The 25,158-nt window shown below is 36.9% G+C and overlaps 1 protein-coding gene across 1 annotated transcript; it reads left to right on the plus strand.

Annotated features, from left to right (window-relative positions):
• Window positions 1-15,375: 15,375 nt before the first annotated feature.
• LOC149247435 (uncharacterized) lies at window positions 15,376-15,900 on the plus strand. Its single transcript, XM_089444258.1, has one exon. It carries the CDS (start codon window positions 15,376-15,378, stop codon window positions 15,898-15,900), a length of 525 nt encoding a protein of 174 aa, XP_089300384.1.
• Window positions 15,901-25,158: the final 9,258 nt, after the last annotated feature.

The following is a 25,158-nucleotide window of genomic DNA, read 5'->3' on the forward strand; positions in this document are numbered from 1 at the left end:
TCTATGTGTTTAAATCCCTAGAGATATCAGGATGTTGTATTATAATTTCCTTTGTACAAGGGAAGTGCTCCTTACTTGATGTGAAGTTGTTGTATAGTTGGTGGATGAAGGCAGGGTAGCCTTAAGACACCCTGTTTTAGCTAATGATATTGTTTTAATTCCCTGAGTGGGTGAAGGTTATACACGAGTGAAGTGGACTCACTGTCCTTATTCGATTAACTTAATAGTTAATGGGTGAAGGTGGTGCAACCTTGGAGCACCCTATTTCAGCTTATATCATTGATTTATTTGTTCTGAAAGCACTCCTCCTTAAGCTTTGGAATTTGGCTTGAGGGTGACAACTACAAGTAACGGTGGTTGTAGCTTGTCTAGGGTTGGGTGGAGAGTTGAAGTCCCAATCTCAATTACCAGACTCCCTATTATAATATAAGTGCTTACTCAAGCTCTTGCACTTGAATGTTATGCATATGTTTAATGTGTTTGGTTTAATTCCTGTGACGATATTGGTCTAATGTGTTGGTTTAATGCTTTCTATATAGTGAGGAATGTGAATTCTTGTCCAATGCTAAAGTTTTGTGTTATGGATGAGGGATGGTTCATTCCTTGAGGATTGATGTATCTTTGTTTACTTATGTTTCATGTGTTAATTATTATATGTTGGCATAGAGCTATTAATTGGCTAGATTAATGACAACGAATATGAATCTGGCATGAAAAATGTCTTGTAGGTATTTTGAATATCTTTATAGGAATAGGCTTAATCTTGTGTTCATTTTGGGCTTGAAAGTTATGCATGAAGAGATGAGAATCTATGTTAATGATTAATTAACTACACTGATATATTTGGATATATGGTCAATGTATTGATAAATTGATCATGATAATAATAAGGAATGTGATTTCTGGTTTAAAAGTGCTTCCTAAATATTTCCCTAGGAATGGATTTATCCATGTTTCCATATTGAGCTTGCAAATTAGTCTAAATGACCTGTGTATGAAGATATGAATCAATCTTTGTTAATCAACAAATGCTTGCATCAAAATGTTTTGGCTATCAGGCCAGTATTTACCCATAAGCTTAGGAGGGATATCATTCGTATGTGTATATGTACATTATATAAATATACATGTGTTTTTGCAGGCTGCAAGCAAAGTGGCTGAGTATTTATACAAAGCTCAGAGGAGATAGCATACTTATATACATATGTGTAAGCATATACATATATATGTATACACAGTGTATTAAAGGTCATGGCCAAGTACTGGCAAAGGTTAGGAGGGATAGCTCGATTAGGCTTGTATACTCATTATATGTATAGAAATCCATGCGCACTTGGAGCTAAGGAAAAGGCCTCTTGCTTTCGTACTGATAATTGGTAAAGCACGCAGGCTGGAAACCTTAAGTGCAAAGCACATGATTTCGGAAGGAAATTGCTTAGACCTCTTTGATCCTGTGACTAGGCGCAATGATCGAATGCTTAAATAAGGAGATATTTGGGTCCTTGAAGAGTTGAACGATTATATTCTCACACATGTCCTAAAGGTTGCAAAGGGAGCCCCAAGGGAAACTCTCGTGATTTTATTCTCGGGGTTACGTGGCACAGTGGGGCTGGTTGAATTCCTAACACAAAATGACGAAGGGAAAACCCCCAATTAAATAACATGAGTAAACTTTGTGTTGCAAGGGGTTGGAACTTGTGGTGGGACCTAGGGTGATGAGGTTCATGACATGGCAGAAAGGGTGACGTGGTGCCCTTGTGGTGTGCCATGTGGCACCTTGTTTTAGTATTTTCATGGGTCCAAGAGGGCTCAAATCACGTGACACATGGCACTCTCGTAGAAGGCCTCTTGGATGGTAAAATGTCATCTGGTGTCACCGCGATGATTTATTTTGATCATGTCACCCTGACCTTCTGGACCCTAGCAGTGTTGAGTGGAGGCACTATAGAAACTCCCGATATTTTATTTTGGGAGGATATGGCAAGTGGGTCAGTGGACACATCAAATTCGGGTAGGTAAGCCTTGTAGGCAGTCTATGTCACATTAGAAGTTTAAATCGGCCAAGTCAACTCCGCAGTATTTAATGTGTTGCAAAGGGAATGACCCGGGCGATGTGTAAGGCTAAGGTCGAGTGCACAGCTGCGATGAAAGTATTGGAACACGTTGGAAATGGGGTCCATGAGGATCCATGCAATCTCGAAGGGTTCACCCCGTAAGATTTGATGGGAAGCTACTAGAGGAATTCTTAAGATTTAATCTCCTAGATGAAGTGGTGTATAGGGGGTGCACACGATATGTATATATTTGGAAGGGGTTTAACCCTTATGTATAATGTATGCGCTCATTCTGTGAGTTGTGGAAGTTGTATAACATGGTCAATCATGAGCGGGTCAACAATTTCCACTTGGCATGACATGATGTATGACTTGGATAGCCACAAGGGTGCCATGTGGCAAATTATATGACTTGGCACTATCTGATATGCTAGTTTTTAAATGGCCATATCTTTTGATTCAGGAGTCGGATTGGAGAAAATTTTATATATTTGGAAAGGTCTCAGCGAGACAGATGCAATGGTGTCATCCATTTCAATTTTTGAGAATTTCAAGAAAGATAAAAAAATTTAGACCCCATTTCCATAACTGGACTTTGGAGATCGGGTCATCGAAGTAACTGCCTCCTTCTGCCCTTAGTAGGGGCTAGGTATAGTAGGGGGTATGTTATAGATTAATACTCAAATTATCCATGATAGGTCAGAAAGACTAACCTTGGTTAATTTAGAGTTTTACATATCAATTAAAGCTTTCTCAAGTTTAAAATAGAGTCACGGTTGGTATGATCGACCAATGAGACATAATGGAGACTAGAGGCTAGAGAAATTATTGCGCTTGAAGAAATTAGGCAACAAATCCTAGGATGATTTCAAAAGTTGCCACACTATAAATATGTTCACTTACATATTCCAAGTGTTAACATTCTCAGCGCTTGAATCTTTGACTAATTAATAAAGCTTGATGAGAAAGGGAGCTAGTATTGATGTTTGGCTCCATAATGAGCATAGTTATTTCATTGTTTTTTCTTCTACATGCACCATGAGTCATTTTAATTTCATTCTAAAGGTTAAAATAAATCCATTACACCCTGCTAAGAATACCTCCACTCACAAAGGTGATCTCATGGTAGTTGGAAGAAGCCACTAGTGGATTGGATAAAGTAGTTATGCCAATCAAATATTCACCATCACTTGTGGAGTCCATAGTTTCCATGATTGTAAGAAAAAGCAATTTTCTTGTTCATGGACATTGGGTACATGTTGAAAGGAGATGCATATGCATGAAATTCTTTGTTTTTTGTCTAGGCTTCAAGCAACGAAACGAATGACGAATTTCAACTCATATCCAATTCCCTTGTTAAAATATTTATAATTATCATATATGTATCATCAAGATTTTCATACATCGTCAAAACACTTGGCTATTTAATTTAATTTTTTTTTAATTACTTCTCCTAATTTAACAAAAATTTTCAAACTGAAAAGAAATTAGTCTCATTAATCCTTTTTAACAAATGGAAAATAGAAAAATAATTGTTTCCAATTTCTAAACATTAAATATTGAAAACATTTGTTTTCCTTCAAAATCAATTTCAAATAGAAAATTGAAAACCTTTATAAAACTTTTAAAACATAAAATAAAATAAATTAATTTCAAGTCAAGTCCCTTCATTGTGAACTAAATCATATGTATTTTTTACCATAGGTTGAATTGAATAATTTAGGGAGGTAGGAACTAATAAATACTTGCATTTATTCATATTACAATATTTTAAAACACAAATACATACATTTAATGGTGTTGGTTATTTTTTGAGGTGTGAAATTTCACATAACAGTCAAAACAAGTTGTATATTAAAGTAATTAACCCAACTTGAAACAAGTTTAAACTCACAATGTAAAATTCACATTGTATTGTTATAAACCAGGAAACTTGTTCACTCTTACACTATCTCATGCAAAATAGTACGTAGATGTTAGTGTTTTGTCACAAATGTAATATATTGATAGTATTATGTAATGCAACATGGCATAATTAAATGATTTAAAAAATTAGCTCACCAAACACCAACACTCATTCAAAATAGTCTTTGTAATTTTATAAAATATATCTACATGAAAGCATTTTAGTATGCTAATACAAAATCCATTTATTTTCCAGAATATAAACACATGGAGCATTTTACTATGTTAATACATGCTTGATTTGGAGTTGGCTTGTTACCTAAAATTTCATGCTAATGTGTATTTAATGTTTGTTTTGTAACTATCAAGCTTATAATGTATATTCTTTGGATCAAATTGTTAAGAATAAACTATCTCATATGTTTTACAGGTGTTTTATTGTGTATAATTTATTATAAGCAAATGAGATTGATGTTATGTGGACTTATCCCTCTTGTGGACAAAGAGCGATCTCCTTATCTTTGTGGAATCCCTATCCCACCATTAGTAGATCTCGTCGCTTGGAAAATGGATCCCAAAATTCCCACTCTTGTCCTATAAAACTAACCTGGGCCTGAGGATTGAGGAGGACTATTGGAAGTAGGCTTATATTGCAGGAATAAGGTTGGGAGGCTATTCATTCAAGGAGAGGCTTGGAGATTGTGGGAAGGGTCTTGCAACATCAAGGCTACATGGTTGTAAGGCTATTCTCCATTTTATTGATATAAAGGAAATTGTTCTTTCTCAATTACATCTTTCTTGATATGATTTGTAGGGTTCCTTGATCACCAACATAGATTGTGATTGCATATTGATCAGTTTATGATAGATGATTGGTTAATTAGTCCATTTATCTCTTATGATTATATATTGGATGCTTTGATCTCTTTTTTGTTTCTGTCTATGCAGATCTCCTTCAGGATGTCATGGAGAAGTTGTGGGGAGCGATGGGAGGATATCTAAAGCATCAAGGAGAAGATGAAAAAAATATTTTAAGGGAAATTCATCAATCCTTTTGTTTAAACGGTAAGTGGCCTCTATCATTATATTGGTTTCATCCAATCATAGTCTAGAGAAAGGTAACAGTTCCTTGTTGTTTGTTACTAGGTTTCTTTGAAGGCTAGGGAGATCGCTTTTATCCGCAAGAGGGATAAGTCCACATAACAAATTGGCTACTCCACTAGGGAATCGTCTCACTCTCCATTAGTTTTCTTGTTTGACCTTTTGAACCTCCTATACAAGCCTTCCGTGAGTGTCTAGAAATCTTGAAATGTTGGATTTTGGGTTGGATTTGACTTTTTTTTATTTTTTCCAAAATTCCCCATTGTGCGCACTTAAGTTTTAGGCACAGTGCGCATATCTGTGCACCTGTATTTTAGCAACAGAGGATATACGCACTGGTTTCCACTAGAACCTATGCACCTACCTAGAATTTAAAAAGAAAATCAATTTTATCCTCATCCAATCCAAACTTTTTGGTCTTTCCTGGTAATTTACACTTGTTTGTACCTTCTATGAATGATTGTCAGTTTGGCTCAGTGCTATGAAGAGATTTGCTTGCGATTGTCTTGTTTTTCCAAATTAGGGTAAAGTCTCATTTGATGAATAGTCGATCTATCAAAAGAAAGATTTGTTGGTCTTGTCTTGTTAACTGTCTATCTTTCTTCTTTCGATTAGATCAAGTTTTCAGTCCAGTTTGCTCTTTTCCGAAAGTTTGATTTTTGTGTCAAAATCAATGATTTGCAAGGTTAGGTATTGTTTGTGAAAAATACTTCATGTGCTAATTTCGAAATGAAAAGTCATTTTTCTTTCTATTACTAAAGTGTTCATGAACTGTACTTTTGCTGCAAATGAATTCATAACATTCAATTAGGAAAATTCATTTTTAGTGATTATTGATTTCTTGTTGCATTTTGCGAACTTTTGAATGATTGTATGAAAAGAGAGATTTCTTGATTTCTTGTGTTATTGGGCAAAGTAAAAGTTTGAAATTATTTTCAATATTTGGGTGATTTGAAATTTGATATGTGCATCTTAGGAAAATGGGCATAGTGGGATTTAGAGTTTTTGTTTACATTTCAGTTGAAAAGTGAAAGACTCTTTCCTTACTTCAAATAGATTTTCATTGAAACGAAAATATTACATTTCCATTTTTCGACTGCAATAGGATTTGCGTCAAGTCATAATTTCATCAGTTTCACATCCAATACTTTTGAGTAAATAACAACTCTTAAAACCAACGCTAATAAAATCAATCTAGAAAGTTTTATTTTTAGGTCTCTTTTCACCTACAGTAGATTAGGTTGTAGGGCTTTGGAATAGGGAAGTGAGTTAACTTTCCAAAGCTGCAAACAAACATTAGTATCTTGTGATAGGGAGAAAAATCCATGTACTACAATTTTGCTTTGGGAAGCTCCCCTTACAAAGGAGTCAAGCACGAGATCATATCGGACTCGATGAAGGGATCAACCCAACTTCATTGGCTATGGTAGAGTGATTTACACGTACTAAAAATAGTGTCGAAGGTACTTGGGAGTCACTTGGAAGTAAACCTCAGATTAACCATGTTGAGGAACTTTCAAGGGGGATTGAGCTTTGTTACTCTGACCTTTGGTGTATGTCTGATCTGCGACTATCCCCCCAGGTTGAATTGTTTTACATGGTAACCTTAGTGACCATATTCTTTGGGTTTTACCCGAGGTGACGACGGAGGGGAAGTCTCTGTTGTATCTAGAACAAACGTTGTCTAGACTCACTTGGAAATTTTTGGAGGGTATTCTTCATTCTAGACAGAATAAATGAAGTTTACTTGCACCGGATCATGTACATTAAGCAAGTTGTCAACGTAACTGGTTCCACCCACTCTATTTATAGCCACTTTTCACTTTGATTTCTGTGACGTTGGATTTCATCACCAACTAATGATTTCACTGTGAAAATCTTGTTTGCATGGTTTGAATCCTTAGACTTTTTTAACATGTGTTAATTGTTTGTTTTTACTTTTAGAGACCTTAGGATTGGAGTGTGAATATTGTTTGATTTTGTAACAAATGTTCATCATGGTTGAATCACCAAGGCAATCATGTAGTATGTAAGGTAAGCCTACAGAATACACACCTAGTCAATTGGAAAAGATAAAAACTGAAAGGTCAAAGTCAACTGGATCTAAAGCCTTAGAAGAATTGTTGAATTGAGACTTCTGTGATCCATAATAGTTATAAGAAGAGCTTCGGCGTAATTCACATAATTAAAGACTTTTGTCGACGCATTTCGAGCCAGCAAGTGTGGCTCATCGTCAGGACAAGTTGAAGAAACAGATCCAGCTTTGTGTGTTAAATAGTATGAGCAGGGCCTCCAACAGCTATCTAGAATAACCGCTAGTTTTGACTTAGGGACAGTCAAAAAGTCAAATTGATTATTTCAAGGAAGATAGCAATGACCATACCTATATATAAATAAATAATTATATAAATGAAATAATTTAAGAAGGGGTTTACTTTAATAATTAGTTAAAATGTATAATTTAATAATTAAAAAAAAAAATTAATTAAATGAGAATTAGTTAAATTGAAGACCTAACTTATTTATAAACAAGGTAAATGTAATTAAATAAAATAATAATACAAATCAGCAAATAAATAAATAATAACAATATATATTCGCTAGATAAATAAATAAATAGATAAAAATAATAATAATAATAATAATATATAAATTAGTTATGAAAAAAATAAAAAATAATAAAGTAAATACTAATAATGATATATATCCGTTAATAAATAGATAAATTACCAATACTAACAATATATAAAAATTAGTGACGAAAAATAATAAAATAATAATAATAATATATCTTCCTTAATAGATAAATAAAATTAGTATATAATAAATTAATAATAATATATATAAAAATTAGTTACGAAGAACTACTTATTAAAAAATAATAATAATAATAATAATAATAATAAATAAATAAATAAAAATAAAATAATAATAATAAAAAATAAATAAATAAATAATAAATAATAATAATAAAATAATAATAATAAAAAATAATAATATTATTAGATAAAATAATAATAATAAATAATAATAATAATAATAATAATAATAAAAAATAATAATAATAATAAAATAATAATAATAAATAAATAAATAATAATAATAATAAGTAAATAAATACTAGCTATAATAATAGATACCAATATCAATCTGGGAAAAAGGAGCGACACAAAATAAACAGGAGAAGGCCTGGAAAGAGTCCAGGGCCAAAAAGTATAAACCAAAGGAGAAAGGAAGACTCCAGGGGAACGACAAAAGCGAAAAAAGATGAAAGAGGGGGGGGGGGAGACTAAGAAGAAAGGGCAGGGATCCAACATCTACTGATCTTCCAGCCGTCATCTCTATTGAGATTGTTAGGCCTTCTTTCGATCTCAATAGCTTCCCTGAGTTTCCGATGATGGAACTGGGCAACCTTGGCAATAACCTTAGCCTCCTCAATACAAACGTGATGCTTGGTCTTATCCACATGCTCTGCCAGCGCTGAAGACTTGGTTCTCCCATTTACCTTGTTTATAAATAAGTTAGGTCTTCAATTTAACTAATTCTCATTTAATTAAAAAAAAAATTAATTATTAAATTATACATTTTAACTAATTATTAAAGTAAACCCCTTCTTAAATTATTTCATTTATATAATTATTTATTTATATATAGGTATGGTCATTGCTATCTTCCTTGAAATAATCAATTTGACTTTTTGACTGTCCCTAAGTCAAAACTAGCGGTTATTCTAGATAGCTGTTGGAGGCCCTGCTCATACTATTTAACACGCAAAGCTGGATCTGTTTCTTCAACTTGTCCTGACGATGAGCCACACTTGCTGGCTCGAAACGCGTCGACAAAAGTCTTTAATTATGTGAATTACGCCGAAGTTCTTCTTATAGCCTTAGAAGAACCTGAAACATCGACAGTTTTACAATATGAGATAGTAGAAACCGAAGTGAATCCAACGCAAGAAGTAGAATCAAACTTAGTTCATTCTGGCCCAGAGATTACCGAAGTAGTTCAAACTGGATCCGATACTGGTGAAATTTTAGATATTGAATTGACTAAACCAGAGGTAAAAGAACCTGAGTTTGAACTTTCTCAACCTTAATCACCTTTGGTTGTTATAGATCCTACTCCTGATCCACCTTCACCTCGAAGGAAGTTGATAATTACGACTAGATTACCTCTTGGGTTAATTAGCATTGAATATATTACCAAAAATGAAGAGACAAAAACACCTCATTTGCCATTTACCGGTAGTGAATCTTTTGACCCAAGAGTTCCTTTCTCTCCTTTCCGATCTAACCCTTGGTAATCTACCACTTTGAGCTTTTTAGGTCAAAATTTGTCACTGCCACGCATTCTTTTTTATTCACCAGAAAGAACTATGTCATAAATTCCTATTGGGATCCAACCCATTGATTCATCTATGTTTACCAGCTCCCCAGAATCATTATTATATGGTGGTCCATCAATTCCTCCAGGATACCAGTCACTTACTTAGAATTTTTTAGGAGTTGCTTCTTCTCCCCAACATTTTACTTGGTCATCTAGTTTATCTACATCTACTGTTTGAAGCATGACATCCATGCCTGAAGCACCTACAGCATCAGACCAACAAATTCATATGGTATCCGGTAACTCAAGTAACCCTCAAGTAACCCCAACTAGTGTTTATTACCTATCTGGGGGAAACCACCTTATCCTCCACCCGGAGGACAACTTGTTGTCAGATATTATCCTATATTTGGGGGTCAACCTTCACCAGAACTTTTGGTCAGATACCTCACCTCGGTCTAGGTCAACCTGTTGTAACTCAACCTTTTCTTTGTACTCCTTACCCAGGGATGAACACTGTTTGGAATCCTTATTTTACTCAACAGTTTGGTCCAGTTTCTCCATAAGTGCCACTTTATCAACCTGTTTAGCCTACTAGACAATCTATTCCTCAAATACATATTCCAAGTGTTTTTGTACCTGTCCAACATCCTGTTCAGGGGGTTTTGCAAACAGTTGTCCAAAAACCTGTCCAAGGAATTCCTCAAACACCTATTCAACAACCAATTCAACGACTTGTTCAGAGTTCACCACAGACACTTGTTTCACAGTCAATTCCAAGTTCTCCACAGACACATATCCCAGGAGTATCACGAATGAATGTTCAAGTTACCCCTCAAATATATGTTCCTCAAAGTACTAAGGAAATCCCTCAGGTTTCTTCTTATCAAACTGTTCCTACGATCCATTCTATACTACAGATCCCTATTGAGCAACCCACTATAGGAAGAGTGCAAACACCTTTTCAAGGTCAATTTATTCAAAGTCAACTTGTTCAAGGTCAATTTGTTCAAGGTCAACCTTTGAAAGTTCAACCTGTGCAGGGGCAATATTACTTAGGTTAAATGGGTCAAGCTCAACCTTTGTAAAGTCAACCATACTCTGGTCATACTTATCAAGTCCCTGTTCAACCTTAATCTAGTATGGTTCACCCTGGTTACCCTAGTGGAATTCCAATTCCAACTGCACAGGCTATTCCAGGATATCCTGGGTATCCTCCTCCAGGGGTTGGTCTTAACCCACAAGGTTATCAAACTTTACCGCAAGACCTTAACTGATAGTTACCGTTTATTGCAACCCTAGATTTACCCAATTTATCCTTGTTAACAAATGATCCTATTTATTATTATCCTTATTGGTCGGTGATTCCTACCAAGTTACTGAGTGGCATACCCAAATTTGAAGGAAGATCGGGGGAAGACCCATCCAATTCTTTGGTGTGCAATGGATTCTTTAATCGATGATTCCATCCGTCTTCACCTTTTTCAATGAACTTTAACTGGTTCAACAACCAAATGGTACAGTGAGCTACCTTGTGCCTCTTTCCATAACTTTAAATCTCTAGCAACAACATTTTTAACCCATTTCCAGCTACTAATTCGATGTGATACTGCTATCGAACTATTGACTTCTTTAAAACAATCAAAATCGACTCATGTTTCTGATCATATACATGAATGGAGACATAGACATCAGTTAGTCAAAGTTTTTATTCCAAATCATATTTTAGTTGAATGGTTTACGAAGTCACTTCTTCCTGTTATTATGGAGGATGTTGCTAAGGGAGGTGTCGCCATGAAAAAATAGGTAATTTCTCGTGCCCAGTATTTAGACTTCGTCTACACTCAATCTAGCACCTTGTATAAGAAAATCCTGAATTTACCGTGCCCTATAGGTGATCCAATAGTTACTTCTCCTACAAGATATAATGTTGTTGATGGTATAATAGGTTATGTTAGCCAATAGGCTAAGGGGAAAAAGAAAAATTCTAAAATTACTCAGACTTTGGCCATACAGGATTCACCGTTTGAAAACCTTTCTCCAGAAGCTACTTCGAAATTAATGTCGTAGAAACATCTACTGGCAAGAGGCATTCAACCGGAGGTAAAAAGAAGAGGAATGGTAAATCAAAACAAAATGCTTCTTCGAAAGAGAAACCCACTAAAACTGAACCTATTGACGAGAAACGAAAACCTTGCTATCCCTACCTTATTTGCAATGAGGATCATTATACAAAGGAATGCCCACAACTAACAGAGGTTTCTAAATTCATTAAAGGTTCTCCCACTCCCGCTATTTTGAAGGATCCATTTCCTTCTCAAGATATAAAAACGGTTTCTCATAACATATCTTCCTCTTCCACATCACAAGATATCATGATGATATCTTCGCAACAATTATGGTAGCTGTGAGATCAAAATATTATGGATCTAAGGGTCTTGTTGACAATGGAAACGAAGCTAGTTCATCTGGCCAACCTTCCAATTCAATTCCTCCTTCTCCTTCTGAACCATTATAGATTGAGAAACTGAATCCTGACATGATGATTCGACCACCCCCCAAAGGTGTGCTTCCAAAATCAACTTTCAACTTGCATGGTAGAGCTGCACAAAATTATAACATTGTTGAAGACTTGTCTATGTCTCCTTCTGCAATGTCAGCTCCGGAAGTGCTCCAAACATGCCTGACACAGTGAAAGATTTTATTTTCAGCCATAGGGGCTATTGATCTGCATGATTCTAACCTAATTATCTTTGATCTTGAGAGTCATATCCCGAGATTCCCAGTTTCCAGATTCCAATTTTTGTTAAAACTAGACGAGTGTTTTGCATAGTTGTTGATGAAGGAGCTTCTATATGTATTATTTCGATTTCTTATTGGAAAGATTTAGGTTCTCCAAACATCAATCAATCACCTACCACTCTGAAATCCGTTGATGGAAAAGGTGTTCATCCTTATGGAATCCTAAACGATCTGCCCATAGAGCTAGAGGGTAAAATAGTTGCGATCGAGGTTGAAGTTGTTGATGCTAAGCTCAATTACAACCTTTTTCTTGGTCGAAGTTGGACCTACATTATTTCAAGAGTGGTATCATTGTTTTTTCGAATGATACAATTTACTCAAAAAGGGAAAATTGTCATAGTAGACCAGTTGTCTTACTATACTTCATACGCTAACTCTACATGTAGCATACCTTTTGTTAGAAAATGACTACTCTTTATGAGGATATTGTTATTGGTCTACTCAAAGACTCATCACTAATGGGAACATTTACGCTCCCTTTGCCGAATTTTCCTTCTAATCTTTCCTAGGTTAACATGATTACATCAAGCACTATGGAACTTCTGATCTATGGATAGTGCCTTTAAAGTCTGAATTATCCTCCTATGGAAATGAGATGCCTTTGATCCTGTTTGAATTTCCTTATCAGGAAGTTCAATCGTTCTCTAACCCTTCATCTTCTAATATTGATTGAGTGAATATGACCCATGATGATTATTCTCCTTTACCTTGGTTAAAACCAGTTTCACTCCCTGATCCTTTCAACTATACGTTTCCAACTGAAAAAAGTATTATGGAAGTCATGACTTCGGATGAAATGTCATGGAACGATTACCATCATCGTTCATTTTTTCTACCTAACCCTGATAAAACCGAGAATGATTTTTCAACTATGTTTTCGACTGAGATAGTAAATAGTCCGAAATCACTCATTTCAGTTTTTTAAGCTAAGTCCAAAAGTAATTTGGGAAACATATCTACAACGATTACCATTGACATCTTAGTCAAAACAAGAATTATTGAAAATATTCACATAGGTGCCTCATGCTCGTTCGAAGAAATTCGGAGATATAAGGCCCTATTTCAAGAATTCTATGACATTTTTGCCTAGTCCTACGAGGAAATGCTAGGAATTGACCCAAGCATTGTTGTACATGAGATTAATACTTACCCAAACACAAAACCTATCAGACAACGATTACATCTGGTGCATCCGTGAAAAGTTGTTGTGATTAAAGTTGAAGTTGAGAAACTACTCAAAGCAGGTTTCATTACCCAGTTCCCTTGATTGATTGGGTGTCCAATATCGTACCTATTAATAAGAAATAGGGAACCATTAGATTATGTGTCGATTACAAGGACATCAATAAGGTCTTTCTGAAGGACAATTATCCTACTCCATATATCGATCAAATCATTGATGAATGTGCCTGAAATGAAAGGTTTCATTTATGGACGAATTTTCTGGCTACAATCAAATCAACGTACTCCCAACTGATCAACACAAAACCACATTCATTTTCCCATGGGGGAATTTTTCCTATTGAAAACTCCCATTCAGTTTGAATAATGTTAGTGCAACTTTTCAACAAACTATGTCTTATGCATTCCACGATATTAGGCATATTGTGCAACCTTATTTGGATGACTTGCCAATTCCTTCACTAAGATGGGAAGACCATCCGATGCATTTGAGAGCAATCTTTATCAGATGCCATCATTATAATATTTGCTTGAATCCACACAAGTGTGTTTTTTGTGTGCTCTAGGATTTCAAAGGAAGACATTCGTGTTGATCCGCTGAAGGTTGAGGCTATTCTGAATTTGCCTCCTCCTTCCAACCTCCATTAACTCCAAAGTTTGCAAGGGAAAGCAAACTTTCTGCATCGATTCATCAAGAACTATGTCGAGTTGACTAAAGGTTTTATTCGACTGTTGAAAAGGGGCATCTCATTCATTTGGGGTGGTGTGGCTCAAAAGGCCTTTAATTCACTTAAACATGTGTTGACCCATACATCGTTGTTGCATCCTCTCGATTATCATCGAGATTACTTTTTATACTTAGCTGCATCTGATGTCACTATTGGTATGGTTTTAGTTTAGGAAGATGAATCAAACGAAGAACATGTGATAAATTACTTAAGTAGAAATTTGACCAAAACTTGAGCAAAATATGCACATGTGGAGAAATTGGCCTTGGCAGCCATTCAAGTTGTCCAACGTTTTCGTCACTACATTTTATCGTGCAAAACTACTGTTATTTCTGATTGCAACCCCATGGTTTAAATTCTTACCAGAAAATTGCTAGGGGGGAGTATTACAAATGGATGGCCATCCTACATGATTTCGATTTGGAGTTCATTAAATCAAAATATATCAAATCGTTAGTATTTGCTAAATTATTATGTGATTTTTCCTGTGTTGAGACAGAAAATGCGGTAGAGGATTCTCTTCCAAATGAATCTCTCTTTCTAATCAGTACTTTAGATCCCTAGTATGGATATATCATCATTTATCTTTAGACCCAGACATTTCTCCCAGAACTGAGTCGAACTGATTGTCGTCGTATCTGGTATTAATCCCAGCAATACAATGTTGTTGGAGATACACTTTATCGTCGTGGTGCCGACTCTATCTTAAGACGATGTTTATATCACAAGGAAGCTGAAAAGACATTAAATGAATTCCATTCTAGATCTTGTGGTGGTTATATGTCAAGGTTTTCCACTACTCAAAAGATCATGCCCGCGGGGTATTTCTGGCCTTCTATGTTCAAAGAATAACTGCGATGCGGAAATGCCATAATTGTCAAATCTATGATTGAAAAATGCATGCACATCCAACTCCTCTTCACCTAATCATTGTTGTCGGTCCTTTCGCTAAATGGGGCATCGATTTCCTTACATGTAATCCTCACTCGGTCGAGAGGCATGGGTACATTATCCTAGCGATAGATTATTTTATGAATTGGGCCGAGGTGATGCCTATATATAAGGATGATGGTGAAACAACATCCATTTTGGTGTTCAATCATGTAATTCATCGGTTCGTAGTTCCACAAGCCATCGTCACGGACCATGGTAGCCATTTTCGAAACTTTATGATGACTGATCTTACCACGAAGCTAGACCTGCGTCATGATAGTTCTACTCCATATTATCCGTAGGAAAATGGCCAAGTAGAAGCCATTAACAAGGTTTTAACCACCATGATTAAACGGATTCTCAAGATTCATAAACAAGATTGGAATCTAATGTTTTATCCAACCTTGTGGGCTAATCGTACCACAACAAAAATTTCAACTGATTTTACTCCTTTCCAGCTCGTCTATGGCATGGAAGCAGTTCTATTGTTTGAAAGTGAGATATCATCTTTGAAACTGGAAGTTGAATTATTACCAACCACTTTTGTTGAAGAAGAATGTTTCCTATACTTATCACGTCTCAATGAGACTCGTTGTGATGTTGCATTAGCTAGTGAGGCCCAAAAGAAACAAGTTAAAGCACGGTATGATCAAAATGTCAAACCTCGTTCGTATGCAGAGGGCGATTTAGTCTTGGTCTATGATCAAGGGCAGGATAAGTTAGGCGTTGTTAAATTCGAGCCTATGTGGCATGGCCCTTATGTTTTAAAATGTGCACTAGAAAATGGGGCCTATGAGCTAGTTGATTATGATAGAATTCCTTTAGGAAAGCCTAGAAATGGTCTTTACCTAAAGAGATATTATGCTTAGATTTTTAGTGAAAATTTTGTATATTGTTGTACCATAGTTTACGTGTGGCAATTTTTAGTAGATTTTTACAATTTTCCGCTACTTCTCCTGCTTATCTTGTGTTACACTTGATTTGTAGATTTCGACACTCCCTCAAGCTTACATTGGCTTCGTTGATGCCGCTAGTCGTAGTACTCAAAATTTATTTTTTGTAGCCTAGGCCATTTATTTGCCCACAAATGAGTTAGTTTCTATTCATGGGACATGCCTTGGTCAAAAAACAAATAATATTGCAGAATATAGTGCAGTAATTGAGCTATTATCTGATGCCATTTAATTTGGCATTCGTCGATTAATCATTAGGTTAGATTCACAAATCATAGTATTACATTTGAATGGTGTTTGTTATGAAACCAGCTCAAGAAAAAGATAGAAAAGATAGATCAACGCCTTAGAATTCAGCCTCTTCGAGGGGGCAACTTCCTTTACATTACATAAATGAACAATTCTTGGATGATTCAAATGACAAAACCTCCTTTCTATATATAGGAGTCTAAGGAGTCACAATATAACCTAGCCGACCTAACAATAATAATATAAAGCCACAAAAATAACAATAGAGGGATTCTATGGGGCACAGTAATAACAATATGGGGATAATAGGGGCACAACAATATTAATAAGGGGTACAACTACAATAGTAATGGGGTAATCACTAGTATTATAGGGACCCAACATGCCCCTCTCCTTCAAAAAAGTGTTGTCCTCAACACTTGAGAAGTTCTGGATGCTTCTGTATAAAATTCTCATCCTCCCATGTGGAATCTTCAGCGGATAAGTTCTTCCACTTGATAAGATACTTTGAAATTGATCGATTTCGTAGCTGTCAAGCTCTTGTTTCTGTGACTGCTTCCGGTTCTAATATAATTTTTCCTTCCTCGTCAAGTTCTGCCAATATTGTTTGAACTGGGAGCTTGTCGCCTATAACCTTCTTTAAACATGAAACATGGAAAACTGGGTGCAATCGAGAAGCTGCAGGAAGCTCCAATTTGTATGCCATAGTACCAATCTTTTGCAACACCTTGTATGGACCATAATACTTTGGTGATAATTTATTATCCTTCTTAGCTTGCTTGAGGGACATTTGCTTATATGGTTGTAGCCGTAGGAATACCCAATCACCTACATCAAAACTTCTTTCGCTACGATGTTGATCTGCCTGTTGTTTCATTCTATTCTATGCCAACACAAGGTTATCCTTTAAGAGTTGGAGGACTTGTTGTTGACGTTCAATGTGATGTTCCACTGCTTGAACCTTAGAATTTTCTCTTAAATATGATGTGATCGATGGTGGCTGATACCCATAAAGTGCCATAAATGGGGTCATTTTTGTTGTTGTATGGAAGGAAGTGGTATACCACCATTCAGCCAGAGGCAACCATTTGACCCATTGTGTCTGTTTATCAGATACAAAGCAACGAAGATATCCTTCCAAACATTTGTTTACTATCTCAGTTTGCCCATCAGATTGAGGATGATAAGATGAGCTATGAGCTAACTGAGTAACAAGACAAGAAAATAATTCTATCCAAAAATTTCCAGTGAAAATGGGATCTCTGTCACTTACAATAATCTTTGGGTTTCCATGTAGCTTTTGAATTGTTTCCATAAATGCAGTAGAAACTGTACTGGCTTTAAATGGATGTGATAATGCACAAAAGTGTGCATACTTGGTAAGTCTGTCAACTACCACCATGATGACACTCTTTCCCTCAGACTTGGGTAAACCTGTGATAAAATCCATTGAAACCTCCTCCCAACGTTAGCTTGGAATGGATAAAGGTTGTAATAAACCCGGTGTCTTAATTGTTTCAAATTTATTTCGTTGGCAAACCAAACATTCTGCCACAAACTTTTGAATATCTGCTTTAAGGCCATCCCAAAAAAATTCCTTCTTAACCCTGTGGTAAGTTTTTAAAAATCCTAAGTGCCCTCCTAAGGGAGAAGTGTGCAATTCCATACGAATCTTTTGTTTTACCTGGGAATTCTTACAAAGGTATAAGCGATCTTTGTACCATAACGAATCATTTTGCCAGCTAAATGTATCAGACATACTGGAATCTTGTTGTAACTTTCGAATAAGTGCCCACACTTCTTCGTCATTCTTCCATTCCTCCCTTGCTTCGTTTATCCAATCTGATTGGATAATAGAAATGGCGCACAACAATGCTTCCACATCCTCATCCTTTCTTGAGAGTGCATCGGCCACCACATTTTGCTTCCCTTTTTTGTAGATGATTTCAAAGTCATAACCCAACATCTTTGTGACCCACTTTTGTTGCTCTTCAGAGGATAATCTTTGTTCTAAAAAGTATTTAAGGCTATCATGATCCGTTTTTACCTTGAAGTGTCTTCCCATTAGGTAGGGTCGCCATTTCTTAAGTGCATGGAGTATTGCCAACATTTCCTTCTCATAAATAGCTTTGTGTAAAAACTTTCCCTTGATTGGACGACTTTCAAAAGCAATGGGTCTTTCATCTTGCATTAAAACAGCACCAATTCCATTTCCTGAAGCATCACATTCCACAATAAAGGTTTTTGTGAAGTCCGGTGTAGCTAAGACCGGTGCTTGGCACATTGCCTCTTTAATATGTTCGAATGCCTTTGTTGCTTCTGGAGTCCATGAAAATGCATCTTTCTTCAATAGTTGTTAGAGGTGCTGCTATTCTCCCATAATTCTTAACAAACTTGCGATAATACCCTGTCAACCCGAGAAATCCTCGCAGATGATTTATGGATGTGGGAATTTTCCATTCCTTAATGGCTTTAATTTTGCTAGGGTCTACCTTAACTCCTTCATGAGATACAATATGACCCAGATATTCCACCTCTTGTACTCCAAAGAAACATTTGGATCTTTGTGCATATAATTGTTTCTCCTCCAATAGTTGTAGCACCCTGTCAACATGTTCAACATGATCCTTCCAAGACTTGTTGTAGATTAGTATATCATCAAAAAATACTAACACAAATTTTCTAAGGAATGGTTTGAAAATTGAATTCATCAAACCTTGAAATGTTGAAGGTGCATTGGTAAGGCCAAAAGGCATGACCAAAAATTCATAATGACCCTCATGAGTTCTAAATGTTGTTTTCGGAATGTCTTCAATCTTCATTCTGATTTGATGATATCCTGAACGAAGATCCAACTTGGTGAAGTAAATTGATCCATGCAATTCATCCAGTAATTCATCAATGACAGGAATGGGAAACTTATCTTTAATAGTGAGCTTGTTGAGCTCCCTATAATCCAGACACATGCACCATGATCCATCCTTCTTGTGCACCAAAACGATTGGAGCGAAGAAAGAACTTTGACTTGGTTGAATTATACCAGCCTCTAGCATTTCTGCAACCATACGTTCAATTTCACTCTTTTGGGCATACGGATACCTGTACGGCCTGATGTTTGGAGGAACACTTCCTGGAATCAGATAAATAGCATGATCATGATCACGAATAGGTGGGAGACCTTTGGGAGTCTCAAATACCTTGGAATGATTGTCCAAGACTTTTTGGAGATCTGGAGAAATAGATGATTCCAATGTGGACACATCTAGCGAACATAATTGTGCAATTACACCTCTTTGTTCCTTTTTTAGAAGCTTTGTCATACCGTTAGAGTTTATTATCTTTCCCGGTTTGCCTACAATACCCCTTAATTCAACTTCCTTTCCTTCCATAGAAAATTTCATGAAAAGTTCTTGAAAATTAAAAGCTATTGTACCCAAGGATTGTAGCCATTGGACTCCTAGTACAACATCAGCACCTCCCATTGGAATGGAAAGCATTGGGCTAGTCAATACATATTCTCCCATGGATAGCTTGATATTATGGCACTTTCCGAGCAATTTATTATTCCTCCATTTGCAACCATCACTTGACACTCTCGTGCTGGATATAAGAAGCAATTCAATTCTCTTGCTACCTTACAATGAATAAAATTGTGGGTACTTCTTGAATCAATCAACACTATTACATTTTCCTTCTTGATTTGTCCTTCTATCTTGACGGTTTGAGGAGTGGTAATTCCCGCCAATGCATTACAAGATATGGTCGGATTCATTTCTTCTTTGTCTAGGGTTTGTTCCTGGTGTATATCCTCTTCTTTTGATGTTTCTTGTTCTTTTCTTCTTCCTCTTCACAATCTATGTAGAATAATTTCTTCTCAGCACACTTATGACCTTTAGTGTATTTGCTATCACAACTGTAACAAAGCCCTTTTGATCTTTTTTCTTCCTATTGTTGTGGTGTCAACCTTATAGGTTGTGGAAGACTAGCGGCAACAACACTTCTGTCTTTATAGTTGTGAGTGGTATGCTTCCTGTTGCCATAATTTTGCTTTCCATTTTTCTTGCTAACCTGAATGCCTTCTCTAATGAATCAGGTTCCCAAAGGTGAACATCATGTTGGATATTATCCTTTAAAGACCCTATGAACACATCAATCCTATGCTCCTCTGGAATATCTTTTAGCCTTATGTTCAATTTTTGGAACTCCTCAATGTTCTCCATTATTGAACCCTTTTATTTGAGACTTATCATTTAGCTAAAAAAAGTGTTTCTTTTTGTATCCTCATAATGTGCTATCAATTCTTCCGTAAAAATTGCCCAAGTGATAAATTGTTTACGAGAGCAAAGCCATTGATACCATACAAACTGATTTGGTTCTAAATATAAAGTTGCCATATGTACCTTTTGTGTGTTTTGCACATTATTGAGATCAAAAAATTGCTCCATCGGTAATATCCATGTTGCAGGATCCTTGCCATCAAACTTCCTCATATCGATTTTTGGAATATGGTGGGTCTTTGATCCAACATTAGAGTCTATGGAATCATGATTAACATTTCTTTTGTTCTCATCGTGAGTTTCCTTTACTACCCTTTCACCATTAGTGACCCTTTCTTATAGTAACTTATTCATATTTATCTTCAATTCTTCCATGTCTGTCTTCAAATCTATCTTCAAATCATCCATCTTAGCTTCCACGTCATTCATATTAGCTTCTACCCCTTTCTTTAAACAATCCATCTTAGCTTCTACGCCTTTCTTCAAACCATCCATCTTAGATTCTGTTCCTTTTTGTGCAAGGGACAGTTGTTGCACTTGGTCTTGTAATTTTGATATATCATGTTGCATTTCTTCCTCTTCTTCATGAGTCATGCTAGAGCTTTCAGGTTCCTTACTAGGTGTTTGCATTTTCTTTCCTCGGGGCATCAGTTACCAATAATAATGCTCTACTATGCCCTTTGAATTCCTTCAAAATAAATCTTCAAACCAAGCTTAAGCAAAAATTTAAGAAAATCTACACACCTTTTTTCACTTTGTAGGAGCTCGATATTGCCTCTGATGTATCTCTGTACTTTCCAATCATCTAGATCTGAATTTGTGACCTGTAGTAGCCCTTTGTGTCCTCTTTCCAATGCCACAAGTCTGACCCAAATTGGATTCTCCAAGGAAGAGTTATGCGAAATCTCCCACAGTGACTTGATTATAGACTAGTTCAGTAGAGCGAACTTGTACGACTTGCCACGAGTCACTGTTTCAACCTTTGGATCTGAGAAATGCATACAAGAAACTACAATCCTTCCTCTTTCTGTACCTTCTTATGAAATTTCAATCCGATCCCCAGAGAGTAAGTTATGATGCTTTTCCCCAGTTCACCTGTTTGGAATGTAATTCAGGAGTCTGCAAAAAGACCAACTTCCTCAGATCATATCTCCGCAAATATAGCACGAACAGCTCTGAAATTTGGACCCGAGGTTCAGCGCGATTTCTTCTCAAATGGTTTTTTTTTGCAACTTCTGAAATGTCGCAAAAATAAGTTATAGTGAAAATGCCACGATGACCTGTTTGGAGCAGCGAAACGCTAGAATCCAAAGCTCTGATACCAAATGTTATGAAACCAGCTCAAGAAAAGGATAGAAAAGATAGATCAACGCCTTAGAATTCAGCCTCTTCGAGGGGGCAACCTCCTTTACATTACATAAATGAACAATTCTTGGATGATTCAAATGACAAAACCTCCTTTCTATATATAGGAGTCTAAGGAGTCACAATATAACCCAGCCGACCTAACAATAATAATATAAAGCCACAAAAATAACAATAGAGGGTTTCTATGGGGCACAGTAATAACAATATGGGGATAATAGGGGCACAACAATATTAATAAGGGGTTGTTGGTCAGGTAAATCCCCTCTGCGGACAGAGGCGATCCCACTAGCCTATAACAGAACTAGCCACAAACAAACCACGTTGCTACGCAAGTTCCTAGTTATGCATCAAAGGTGAATCAAGAAGACTAACCTGGAGTCCAACGCTATGATTGAAGCAGAGTTGATATCCTCGCTCCCTTGCTCCAACAGATCACAAACGAACACCTGCACATGCAAAGGAAGAGACAGATACCAACATAAAAACTACCAAGGCACAACTATATTTCAGTCAGAAAGGAAATAAATCAACACATCACCATAATAGACAATGAGATTGGAACTATAATAACAGTCGCTCATTAATTAATAATAAACAGGAAAAGTTACAACCATTGTTCTGACGTTGACCCTTCTCCTGGCTGGGCGAGTAACTATATGTGTCTTGCCATGCATCTCCTCTCTGGCAGCATAACCTCTCTAGCACTCACTAGCACTCCTCCAAGAACTCAAGAACTCAACATTTAACACTCCATGACCAATAATCATCACTACTATCACTCAATCACTAAATCACTAGCACTAACACTCTAACACTCTCCAACACTAGCCAACACTCTAGCTTGTCCAATGCATAATGGCAAGCTTATATAGATGAAGAAGGGAGGAGGATACGACGAACTGGGACACCTTTCGCGGATTAGCAAAAGCCATAAAGATGGATAAAGCTCGACAAAAGACTGATTTTTTATCCTCAGAAAAGCTCCATGTAATGAAGGAAACAACAGTCGGACGTGCGTTAAGGCAAAAAGCACGACTAAATTTGGTTGGCACGACTGTTGTTCTAAGGCAGAGCGCCAATGGTCGCGCCCTCTTTTGAGGATCTCCATCATTGGCGCGGGTAGGATACTGTGGACTTGCGCCAATGGAAAAAGAGCACTTTTTAGGGATGATCTGCAGAAGGTGTCTTCAGGGAACATGGAGTACTTACTCAGGGGAACATAATGCAAGTGTTTTTAGACTTTGTCACTTCTTATAACTCCCGGGATGGGTCCTCCAAGGTACGACAAGAGGAGTAACAGGGATGGTGACAAATTACTGTGTAACAGATGCCCCCTAAAGCATGAAGTCCGAGAGGTGGAGAGGGGTGAAATGCTTTACAAGAACACACAAGAACACATAAGAGCACATATAGTTACTGCCGCCGAGGAGCTGTATTAAGAGACATGACTGATAGTTCAATTACATGATGTACGTGGTATGGTCGCAGCCATCCATAAGAGAGTACATAAATAATCTGGATCCATAGTATGGACGCAGCCATCTGGTTAGGATCAATGAATTGACTCAGGTATGGTCGCAGCCATCCAGTGAATGAGTCAAGTATCAAGAATCACGCCTGGATTATAACAGACACAATCCAGGGTCTTGCGCTCCATCTCGCCCCGAACAAGAGTACAAGTTCAAGCATGTGAATATATGAGCTGAAGTCGAACATGCATGAACATCGTCTGATTACCAGTCAATAGTGGAAACTGTTAACAGACGCGAGAGGTACCACCAATAATGACAATGGCCCTCAAGGTACTATAGGTACAATCTACGGCGTGTGAATCAATGATCTGAAGTCGAACACCCGTAGAATCATTCGATCGGAGGCCAATGATGAAAACCTCACGTCGAACATGAAGAACCTGCCATTGAGGCATGCAGGCTCCAAGGCACCGGAAAGGAGTCTCTCGATCAATTCCCTGGATAATGAGTTGAAGTCGACAGGGAGTGACCTTGATCGAAGGTGGGCCATAATGTTTCCCACATCATCGACACGAGACAGAGAGATGAAGTTGTGAATCAAGATTGTGCGAACTATCAGAGGGAGGTTGTTTTGCAGAGGTCAACTTCTCTTGAACATATTGGCGGCACATTAACGGAATTGGCAGTATTTGACATCAATGTATCAAAGGCCATGACGACGAGGCAATGAGTGGATGAGAGGTCAAATAAGGTACCCAAGTCCATGGAAGCAAGTGAAAGATATGAGATGAGATATCCCCACCCCGGACACGAAAGCAAAAAGTGCCATGTTCAACAGCGACATACTGCCGTTACGGTAATAATTATGGTTCAAAAATTTTCTTTTCCCCCCGCCATTTCTGGCGAGTACCCCAGTTATTTTTACCAAGCTTGATGGGGATAGCATATGCTTGTGTTGTGACAAAATCCGATGTCATTAAGTTTTAACGAGTCTGACAAAGGAAGAACTCGGCGTCTTTTCATGTTTAGAGAGTTTGAAAAGACAGCAGAAAAAGAAACTCCAGGGAGGTCCTTTTTCGTAAAGTTGTGTCTCTCGGGCCCGAAAAAGTATAAAATAATACCCGAAAGAACCACCCGATCATTACGATCGAGGAGTACTTTTCATAATTAGTGATTTTGACCTGAAAAAGTAAAAAAGCGGTCAAAACCACGTCGTTTCGTAACCACTAACGAGTTTGAAACGACAAAAACCCGGTAATCTTTTTATGTTTTAACGGTCGACAAAAAGAACTTAAAACGACCACCCCTTATTACCATTTAACGAGTCAAGAGGAGCGACTCGGCAACCTTTTCCTCTTTAAATGGTCAGAAAAGCGCTGAAAGCGGACCTTGAAGTAACCTTTTCTCGTGTTTTACCGAACTCGAAAAGCCGAGAAAAAGAGCTCGTTATGTTGCTTGAGTGGCACTAATCCCTGTCAACATACAAAAACAGCGTAAAATCCTACTTTGACATAAAAATATTCACAAAAACATGATTTTAATGTGTTTTTTAAGCCAAAAGAAGTTATAAATAGTGAAATAGTAAAAAATAAAATTACTTTTCACTTTTTACCTTGTAAGTTTACCGTTGGAGGGTTTTGGGTGCAAACTTCAACTGCTGATTGCGATCAATCCAGGAAACCATTCGAGCCGCCGTCTGAAGCAGGTAAGGGGCCTCATCCTTAGCTTCATTTTTATTCCATTCTTTCAGTTTTCCATCCACAGAATGATCCTCTGCAAGGGGTATTGTAAAAAATAGGGTTGCGCTC

Source organism: Pinus tabuliformis, chromosome 7 (assembly GCF_031772625.1).
Source record: "Pinus tabuliformis cultivar Carrire ecotype Pingquan chromosome 7, CPIR1, whole genome shotgun sequence".
Taxonomy (NCBI): domain Eukaryota; kingdom Viridiplantae; phylum Streptophyta; class Pinopsida; order Pinales; family Pinaceae; genus Pinus; species Pinus tabuliformis.